This window comes from Oncorhynchus kisutch, linkage group LG30 (assembly GCF_002021735.2).
Source record: "Oncorhynchus kisutch isolate 150728-3 linkage group LG30, Okis_V2, whole genome shotgun sequence".
NCBI classification, from domain to species: Eukaryota; Metazoa; Chordata; class Actinopteri; order Salmoniformes; family Salmonidae; genus Oncorhynchus; species Oncorhynchus kisutch.
This window is the reverse complement of record NC_034203.2, coordinates 12348798-12359182: the sequence shown is the minus strand read 5'-3', so window position 1 is coordinate 12359182 and position 10385 is coordinate 12348798. Positions and strand designations below refer to the sequence as shown.

The following is a 10385-nucleotide window of genomic DNA, read 5'->3' as shown; positions in this document are numbered from 1 at the left end:
TATTGCTGGTTGGATAGTGTAACACAAATACGTATTGCATGTGTGTGTGTTTGTGCTGTTGATATTCCTTTTCAGGAATATCAACATTATTTTCATGTATTTAAACATGATTTTTTTTTACATGATACTGTACAATCAATACGATCCTCATTCAGCCCTCCTCTTCAAACTGTGATATCCCAGTGCCCTCTAGTGGTAGAAATAAAAATGTGCGTTTCAGTCAGACATATTTTGGTGGTGACCATATACTACCAGTACATTAGTAGGCTGTGATACATAATGCATTCACACATCAACCACCATCACTCCCAGACCTTGGAGCTGTATGTCTATGACACAACAATGATGAAGGCTCATTACTGTGAGGAGCACATTCAAGTAGTAATGGGTGAAACTGTCCCTAATCAGAGCTGAGATTGGGCAGTTGACAAAACTAAAGGGCTCTATTCAATCAGATCTGCTTTGGCCGAAATCCGCATAACGGTTGTTTTTTGCAATGTCGGAGGTGGAACTGCGTTAGAGCTGCCATATCCACAAGTAGCTCCTGATGTTAAACCTAAAGCGGACATTGCCATTGGCTGCATGGAGACGCATTAGGATAAATTCCATGCAGCCTTGTTTACAAGTTCAAACACTGGAATGTGAGATGTACTCTACACCTCGATTAGGCTAATAGAAATCCTCATTATTTTTGTTTTATGATTTTGCGACATTATTTATGTATAGACTACACTTTCTCACTCCGAACTTCTAATGCGAGTTGGACAGGTGTGGCTTTGTGACAATTATTAAGAGCAGCTGCTCACCGACTTGACAGCTCCGACACAGCTACATGTCCGACACATCCAAAACATCAGCTACGCGGGTGTTGGCTATCGCCGGTTAACACTTTATCTGATTGAATCTAAGGCTAAGGTCAGTAAAGTCTAGATATGTTCAAATCTATAAACACACACAATATTCATTTCAAGCATTAGCAGTGTTTTATTGCATTGTCGTAAGCGTTGCATAAAGTGTTACAGCCTTTCCCATCCAAATTACAGCAAGCATTTGGTCAGATTGTTGTGATAGCAATAGGCAGAAGAATAGTTAGCAGCAGTAGCAATAGCAACATTGACAGAGATGATTTAGCCGAGTGGTGCAAAGCGTTTGGAGGGGATGCGGAGTTGTCAGATACAGGTCATGAAGAGGTCAAGCCGGGCTCACAGGCGAGGTCGTAGGTCAGGCCTTGGGGTCGGCATAGAGCAGAAAGCCGGTGAAGGTGCTGTCGTCTTCGCTGCTGGAGTAGACTCCGTTCCAGTCCCTCAGCGTCTCCAGCCATACCTGGTCCCCTGATGCCAGACGCAGCAGAGCCAGGTTGGACGCCTGGTCGATGTCCTGACCGTACAAGGAGTCACGCGTCCGCAGCTTCTTCACGCCGTTAATCACCAGTGCGGCGCGCAGGGGCCGGTTGCGCACGGTGATGTGGTAGGAGAACACGTAGACCCCGGGGTGGGTGCAATTGAACTTGCTGAGCATTGGGTCCCAGTGTTCCTCTTCGTTGTAGAGGACCTTGTCGAACTTGACGGGAAGGCCTGGAGGGGGGAAGGACTTGCTGGGGAAGAGGCCCACGCTGAAGGCAGATCGTATCTGCTCTGCGGTCTCCCCCTGCGGGCCCTTGGGACCCCGCACACCTCGTGGGCCCTTGGGGCCTTTCTCTCCTTTCGGCCCAGGCATGCCCCTCAAGCCTGGGGGCCCCCGCCCCCCTGCCTCCCCTTTCCCTCCTGGTGAGCCTAGCTGACCCCTCAGACCTACAGGCCCTGGTAGACCATTGGTTCCATTTACTCCCGGGGGTCCCACCAACCCCCTCGGCCCAGAGGGGCCAGGCAAGCCCGCCTCCCCTTTCTCTCCCTTCTCGCCAGTTGGACACTCCCCCATCTCTCCCTTTTGGCCATTCTGTCCCATTGGGCCAGTCAGCCCGGAGGGACCTGCAGGGCCTATTTTACCCAGGTCACCCTTCTCGCCCTGGGTCCCATTCCACCCAGGCTTTCCCCTTTCTCCCAGGTCTCCTTTCAAGCCAGGGAGGCCTGTTTCTCCTTTTTCTCCTTTGGGGCCCAAGTCACCTGTGAGAATGAAATTAGTCACTTACTGTAGCAAGAAAGTATTTGATAGTGAAACAACAGTTGACATTCAGTCTAATAAGATGACTGTTCTCCCCTAATAGAGTGTGGTCTTCTAGCAATAGCATTATACTAGAGCTACTCTGCCTCCACACATTACTCTGATGACACCTAGCGAACATTGTATACCTTTCTGTCCCTCTTTCCCAAGTATCCCTGGAGCACCAGGCATCCCCGTGTCTCCTTGATCGCCTTTGTCACCTATCAAATAGAAAGAGAGAAGGATTGGTATCTTAAACGTGTGGGTATAGATATCAGTCCCCAGCATTAATGCTCCATTTTAGATCAAAGTTACAGATTTGTTGAAATCAGCACCAGAAAGTGACGTGTTCAATAACGAGATAACAGATAGCATAGTAGCTAACGCTTTGGGCAATAAATGTAGAAACCAAGATTACATTCTTTAAACACCTACACCACTTTTTTTGTAGCTTGAAAGACGATGACCAGAGCTTACCCATGATGTTGAACAACGATTTAAGTCAATAAGTCATCCTTTCTTTTAGTCAGAGTATGATATATTTGGGCTTGAAGTGACAAATCTGAACTGCCCACTTTGTGAAAATCCATGTAAATGCGGTGTCTTTTCCTTATGATATGAAATACAAATCATTTTCTGTCTAGGTTTCAATTCAGGGCTGGGTTTTGTTGTAATGTTACCCACCAGCATGGAATTGTTTATGAATCAGAAACAGCTTCAAAGTTATTCCTCTTTGTGACTGAGATTATTGAACCATGGTGTAATAAATGTATGTGTCTGCACCTCCACATTCTTTACCAGAAAATGTGTCACTTATTTTTAAGCTAGTCTGTATTAAAAAAAACATATTTATATATATATATATATATATATATACACTGCTGTTCAAAAGTTCGGGGTCACTTCGAAATGTCCTTGTTTTTGAAGGAAAATCACATTTTTGGTCCATAAAAATGACATCAAATTGATTAGAAATACGGCAGATTTTTTTAACGGAATATCAACATTAGGCATACAGAGGCCCATTATCACCAAATCACTCCCATGTTCCAATGGCACGTTTATCATTTTAAAAGACAAATTGATCATTAGAAAACCATTTTGCAATTATGTTAGCACTGCTGAAAACTGTTGTACTGATTAAAGAAGCAATAAAACGGTCTTTCTTTAGGCTAGTGGAGTATCTGGAGCATCAGCAATTGGGTTCGATTACAGGCTCAAAATGGCCAGAAACAAAGAACTTTCTTCTGAAACTCGTCAGTCTATTCTTGTTCTGAGAATTGAAGGCTATTCTATGCGAGAATTTGCCAAGAAATGGAAGATCTCTTATAATGCTGTGTACTACTCCTTTCACAGAACAGCGCAAACTGGCTCCAACCAGAATAGAAAGAGGAGTGGGAGGCCCCGGTGCACAACTGAGCAAGAGGACAATTACATTAGAGTGTCTAGTTTGAGAAACAGACGCCTCACAAGTCCTCATCTGGCAGCTTCATTAAATAGTACCCTCAAAACACCAGTCTCAACGTCAACAGTGAAGAGGCGTCTCCAGGATGCTGGCCTTCTAGGCAGAGTTGCATAGAAAACGCCATATCTCAGACTTGCCAATAAAATAAAATATTAAGATGGGCGAAAGAACACAGACACTGGACAGTTGAACTCTGCCTAGAAGGCCAGCATTCCGGAGTCGCCTGTTCACTGTTGATGTTGAGATTGGTGTTTTGCAGGTACTATTTAATGAAGCTGCCAGTTGGGGACTTGTGAGGCATCTCTTTGGAAGATGCCAAAACTATGGAGATAACGTTAGCTAACGAGATAAGGTTAGCAAGATGGCTAGCTAGCTAAATAAGGTTAGACAGATGACTAGCTAGATAAGGTAAGCATGCTAGCTAGCTACACTGACAGCTGTCATTGCCATCTTTGATTTTTATCATCTCCACGTGGAAATTCCCACACCTAATTCATGAATATGTATAAATAGCCTTCCTCATTTTTCGGAGGTGAAACCAAAATGGGCATTTCCTCTCTAGGTCAGGAAATGACGTCGAAACAGTGGCCTCTGTGGGGGTCCTTTAAAAGTTGTATTTGAGAGTTGGCAAGCTAACCTTTATCTCCTTCAAGTCCAGTAGCTCCAGGCATACCATCCAGTCCAGGAGGTCCCATGAGTCCCACATCACCTTTCTCTCCAGGTACACCTGAAAGAAGACAGGGGGAAGGAGGGAAGAGCAGAGGTAGGGGGGTTGGGGATATGAGGAGCTATTAAGGATATGAGGAGCCGCCTCAAAGCAGAAGGGACCAAAACACAACCGCAGAGGGAGGGATACATTTCTCTAATGAGCCTCCATACACACACACAACATACTGTATGCAAGCACACCAAACACAGACTACGAGTTATGGTCACTATCCAGTACAGTCACGATCCCTTTGTATACTCTGTACTAAAATCGACACAATTTATATTGTTTTTTTTCTTTTTCTTTTTTTACCCTTTTTTCTCTCCCTAATTTCATGGTATCCAATTGTTTTAGTAGCTACTATCTTGTCTCATCGCTACAACTCCCGTACGGTCTCGGGAGAGACAAAGGTTGAAAGTCATTTAAAGGTAAGCACAGAGTGCTTCATTTGAGGTCACTCCGATACACAACCCAACCAAGCTTCTTAACACAGCGCGCATCCAACCCGGAAGCCAGCCGGAGGAAGGGAGGAAGGAAGGACGCCGGAGGAAACACCGTGCACCTGGCAACCTTGGTTAGCACGCACTGCGCCCGGCCCGCCACAGGAGTCGCTGGTGCGCGATGAGACAAGGACATCCCTACCGGCCAAGCCTTCCCTAACCCGGACGACGCTAGGCCAATTGTGCGTCGCCCTACGCGACGCACAATTGGCGCTGCAGTATAGCTCCCTTAACCACTGCGCCACCCGGGAGGCCGCCAATTTATATTCTTTAGACTACCTGGAAGACCCCTCTCCGCTCCAGGCCCTGGGGGCCCCCTCTCCCCTGGGGGCCCCACGGGGCCCTTTTCAGGCGGGCAGCACTCGCAGACGTTTAAATAGCAGTGGCTGTAGTCCAGGGTGTAGTTTCCCATGCCGGCTCCAGGGAGCGCCATGGAGTCTGTGTGGAACTCTGTGGGGTAGGCGTCGCCTGCATAGGTGGTGCTGTCAGTGGGGGACAGGGAGTAGGCGTCCGTCATGGTATCCTCTGTGGTCTCGTCGGTGCCCAGGCTACTGGAGGGGGCCATGGTGGTGGTGGTCTGCCTGAAGCCCAGACGGGCCGGCTGGTCGCCACCTCCTCCCCCTCCTCCGGCACCACCTCCGCGAGGGGGCTTCTTGGTATTCTGAGGCTTTGGTCTGCGGGTTGTTCTGGTTGCGGACGACTGGGTCGCCATCAAGACTACCGCTAGCAGGGTTGTGAGAATGGCGAGCAAACGAAGAGAGGGCATGTCAGCGGCTTTTGGTGTGCATTGATCTGAGAAGTGGAGAGAGAGAGAATAAACATAGATGAAGGTAGTAAATCACATTTAGTAACAAGTAGCTATAAGTTCATGAACAATTCTGAGGACTGGCCTAAACAAAAAAGTTACCTCACATACAAAGTGACCTCAAATGAAGCACTCTGTGCGTACCTTTAAATGAAATGGTTTGCTGTTCACTCCATTCCCTGCATTTGGTGATTTCAACAACAAAACTCTTCCCTTTTATTGTGTCTGCTAGCCTCTTGCCTCCGTAGCTTGACCAATGAGAGGAGACCAAGGGATACACTGGGATTTGGAGGAAGGGTGGGTTGGCACGGACACAAGGTGAGAACCTGGGGGATATGGTCATGAAGTGCTAGAATAACATACTACAACACAGGACTTTCTTTCCTTTCACCTTGGGTCTTTGTGATGTGTGATATGATGTTCTATATGGCTGACACAAACAGACGTGCATGCGCACAAACACACACGCAGACACACACGCACACACACACACACCTGTTAGTAATGGATCATACCCCATTTGAGATGGTGGCAGGACCGTACGGTCAGGCATCAGGGCGACCACACCACATTGGCACCGCCTCAAAGCGGAAGGGACCAAAACACAACCGCAGAGGGAGGGATACATTTCTCAAACGAGCCTCCATAACCACCTTGATCTAACATCCCACCAACCTTTAGGAAACCCAGTACTGCTGACTTTTACAACTCCTCTCAGAGGGCTTTATGGGTAGGATGTCAACCCTCTACCTTGACACCGGATGAGGTGTGGTTTGAGGTTTGAAGTTTGAACCCCCTCCGATGCTGTACTGTGGCCTCGTCTGTGAAACCAACACCAGCAGTCGCTATTTGCATGTGCTCCTCTGAAGCTTTAGGTGCCTCATGACAGGTTCCTACTCAAGGCTCTGATGAAGGTCTCCTACGCCGAAACATGACCCTGCTTGATTGTCCCGTGAATGAAGTCATGATCAATGCAAACACAGAGTGCAACTTTTTAGTCACCTGGAGAGGTGTTCTGAGGTAAGGATTTTTTGGGAGGTTGGGTACATGTAGCCTTAAATGGCTTTAGATCTGTAATCACATTCTCAATGTGCTTTTTTCTGAATGTCCACAAGCCGTGAGCTACAGGGTTGGGGCAGGCCGCAACTATGTTCTTCATTCAACAGAGAGGGAGAGAATCAACCAAAGGAAGTTAAGATAGAGAGACCTTTGTTCAACAAATCTAGGCTCACATTTGATATCCAGCGGCTGTTGCCTTAAGATCTTATTCTTGAAAGTGAGAACGTCTGATGAATATGCATGTGTGACCATTGTGTGGCGCAAAATTGCAGTGAATTCTCTGGGTTCGACCATTTCTGTCTTGTGGAGTGAAACCTGCAGACCCAAAGGCCCTCCACGAAATGAGGTTGACACCCCAAATCCCCAAATATATATCCCAATGAGAGCTTGGTAATAATTTGGTCCATATTATAGCCTGGCTGACCCTTAACTCAAAGTCTTCCTGACTTCAGAGTCTGGAAAGGCTCCAGGATGTTGTGAGCAAGATTAGTAGATCCTTACCGATTGGTTCTCCTCTGTCTCTTTTTCACTTAAACACCAACATGGACAGACACATACAGCCCCCGAGCGCTGCCCCCTTCCAAACCAATTGTTGGATTTTCAAACCCAACAACAAGGGGTCTTTGAGAGAACCAATCAAAGCTCAAATCAAATCAGATTTTATTTGTCACATACAAAAGTTTAGCAGATGGTATTGCGGGTGTAGCGAAGTGTTTCTAGCTCCAACAGTGCAGTAAAATCTAACAATTCACAACAGTACACACAATGCACACATCCTAAAAGAATGGAATTAAAGAATATCTAAATATTAGGATGAGCAATGTCAGAGTGGCATAAACTAAAATACAGTAGAATAGAATACAGTATATACAGTTGAAATTAGTAAAGCAGTATGTAAAGAGTATTTAAAAATTATTAAAGTGACTAGTGTTCCATTATTAAAGTGGCCAGTGATTTCAAGTCTATGTTTATGGGGCAGCAGCCTTTAAGGTGCAGGGTTGCGTAACCAGGTGGAAGCCGGATAGTGATGGCTATTTAACAGTCTGATGGCTTTGGGATAGAAGCTGTTTTTCAGTCTCTCTGTCCCAGCTTTGATGCACCTGTACTGACCTCACCTTCTGGATGATAACTTCTGTACGAATACTGCACTAACAATGGGCTCCTTTCCAGACCAGTGTGTCACAGTTCTCTCTCACTGTGTCCCACGTCAGTCGCGTCAGCCAGGCTACCCATGTTACATTACATAGTGCTAAAAAAGTGTGTATTCACATGGTATATACACTGAGTGTACCAACCATTAGGAATACTTTCCTATTTTTGAGCTGCACCCCCTTTTGCCCTCAGAACAGCCTCACTTTGTCGGGGTATGGACTCTACGAGACCTTGAAAGCGTGCAACAGGGATGCTGGCCCATTTATTCATTGAAACTTTATTTAAAAGGCAAGTCAGTTAAGAACAAATGATTATTTACAATGACGGCCTAACAAAAGGCAAAATGCCTCCTGAAAGGACGGGGGCTTGAGATTAAAAATGTAAAAATACAATATAAATATAGGCCAAAACACACATCACAACAAGAGAGACAACACAACACTACATAAAGAGAGACCTAAGGCAACAACATAGCACGGCAGCAACACATGACCCACACAGCATGGTAGCAACACAACATAACAACAACATGGTAGCAACACAACATGGTAGTAGCACAAAACAAAGTACAAACATTATTGGGCACAGACAACAGCACAAAGGGCAAGAAGGTAGATACAACAATACATCACACAAAGCAGCCACACTTGTCAGTAAGAGTGTCCATGATTGAGTCTTTGAATGAAGAGATTGAGATAAAACTGTCCAGTTTGAGTGTTTGTTGCAGCTCGTTCTAGTCGCTAGCTGCAGCGAACTGAAAAGAGGAGCCCATGCTGCTTCCACTGCTTCCCACAGTTGTGTCATGTTGGCTGGATGTCCTTTGGGTGGTGGACCATTGTTAATACACATGGGAAGCTGTTGAGTGTGAAAAACCAGTGGTTGACATGGGCAGGAGTTCACTGGAGCAGAGTACCGGCACCTCAAATGTTCTACTGCTGGAGCTCTGGTTCCTCTTATAGAATACTAGCTCCAAAGTTTAGTGGAGCTCCTGCACCTAAATATAAACAGCACCGGCACACAAAATGAGTACCGGCACCTATTTCAGTCCAAGTGAAGTATTGTGAAAAACCCAGCAGCGTTGTAGTTCATGACACACTTAATCCGGTTCGCTTGGCACCTACTACCATACCCCTTTCAAAGGCACTTAAATATTTTGTCTTGCCCCATTCACCCTCTGAATGGCACACATACACAATCCATGTCGCAATTGTCTCAAGGCTTGAAAATCCTTCTTTAACCTGTTTCCTCCCCTTCGACTTCACTGATTGAAGTGGATTTAACAGGTGACATTAATGTCACCGAGATTCACCTGGTCAGTCAATGTCATGAAAAGAGCAGTTGTTCCTAATGTTTTGTGCACTCAGTGTAGGCCAGTATTACAACATAGGTTCACATTGTTGCATTGTAGTCTACAATAGCCTGTGACAATTTATTTGCAGTTTGTGGAATTACAGAATAAACATTTTTTGTGTATTGTAATTCATTAACTTAATTGTGGTTAGACCTTCCCTTACATGATCATTATTTCCATTGTGAGTTTATTTGCAAATCTTTGAAAATGGGCAACCCCACAATGTGTAAGAGGCCTGTAACAACGTATACACAATGTGCGTGCCTATGTAATTACGATGTAAATACATATGTAACTTTGAATTCCATTTCCATACAGGATTTACTACAGTGGTTAGAGCGTTGGGCCGGTAACCTAAAGGTTGCTAGTTCGAATCCCCGAGCTGACAAGGTAACAAATAAAGGTTCTAAAAAAAATATGAAATATCCAAAAGGCTCAGACGTTTCTGTTTCCATCTATGCAGGCCAGTACTTGTGTCTCACTGGGCATTATATAACAATGGCTAACTGTGAACTTTCACACCTTCTCACAAATCAATTAAATTAAATTCAATTGACTTTATTGACATGGCAAGTTCATTATTACTTACATTGTCAACGTAATCATATAGAACAAATAAATATATTTGTATTTATATATCATATATATATATATATATATATATATATATATATATATATATATCAATATCAACTGTTTTGATTATGCAGAGGTCGTTGATTCACAAGCCCTCACTGTCAGCCCTAGATATGGAAACACAATTTCCCTAGTATTATATGGATGTATACACTAGTGAAACACCGGCGTTACAGTCGAAAAGCAGTTTAGAGGGACAATTTGTATTTCACCTCAATAAGAGACAAAGGGACATTTGTTTCAGCCACCAGAGGGCTACAAGCCTTTCCCCAACAGCCACCAATGTGCATCCCAACACCAACACACCTGATACCCAAGTGTAATAAGTTGAATAGCCCTAACATTTCAATAAAAACATTTAATGATAATACAACTCTACAGTTAATTACATTTTAGTAAGCAGACCGGACTGAAATGTGTCATATTCCTCAAGAAAACTAAATAAGCCTACTGGAATAAAATGAAAGCTATATATAAGAAATAATGAATAATAAGGCTATTCCCTCACTTGCTGCAAGTGTTGTGATGATCCATCAGGACGTTCTGCCGCAGCTGCGCACGCTGTCATC

General features: G+C 44.7%; 1 protein-coding gene across 2 annotated transcripts; it reads right to left on the bottom strand.

Annotated features, from left to right (window-relative positions):
* Positions 1-960: 960 nt before the first annotated feature.
* Positions 961-10375, bottom strand: otol1a (otolin 1a). 2 transcript variants are annotated; one of them, XM_031810663.1, is made up of 5 exons: positions 10325-10375; positions 5093-5605; positions 4242-4331; positions 2289-2360; positions 961-2102 (listed from the first exon to the last, which is right to left on the bottom strand). In XM_031810663.1, the coding sequence occupies exons 2-5, from the start codon at positions 5577-5579 to the stop codon at positions 1222-1224; spliced, it is 1530 nt and encodes a 509-aa protein (XP_031666523.1). In that variant the 5' UTR covers positions 5580-5605; positions 10325-10375; the 3' UTR covers positions 961-1221. The 2 variants fall into 2 exon arrangements, with proteins under 2 accessions (XP_031666523.1, XP_031666522.1); XM_031810662.1 differs by lacking the exon at positions 10325-10375 and adding an exon at positions 5763-6288.
* Between the last annotated feature and the right edge of the window lie 10 nt (positions 10376-10385).

Bases quoted from the DNA above. Each gene is read 5' to 3' on its own strand.
- otol1a (XM_031810662.1), bottom strand. From the start codon at position 5,961: ATGACCATATCCCCCAGGTTCTCACCTTGTGTCCGTGCCAACCCACCC. The intron at 5,606-5,762 runs GTACGCACAGAG...TCCACTTCTCAG, and splicing joins GCAAACCATTTCATTTAAAG to ATCAATGCACACCAAAAGCC. The intron at 2,103-2,288 runs GTATACAATGTT...TCATTCTCACAG, and splicing joins TGGGAAAGAGGGACAGAAAG to GTGACTTGGGCCCCAAAGGA.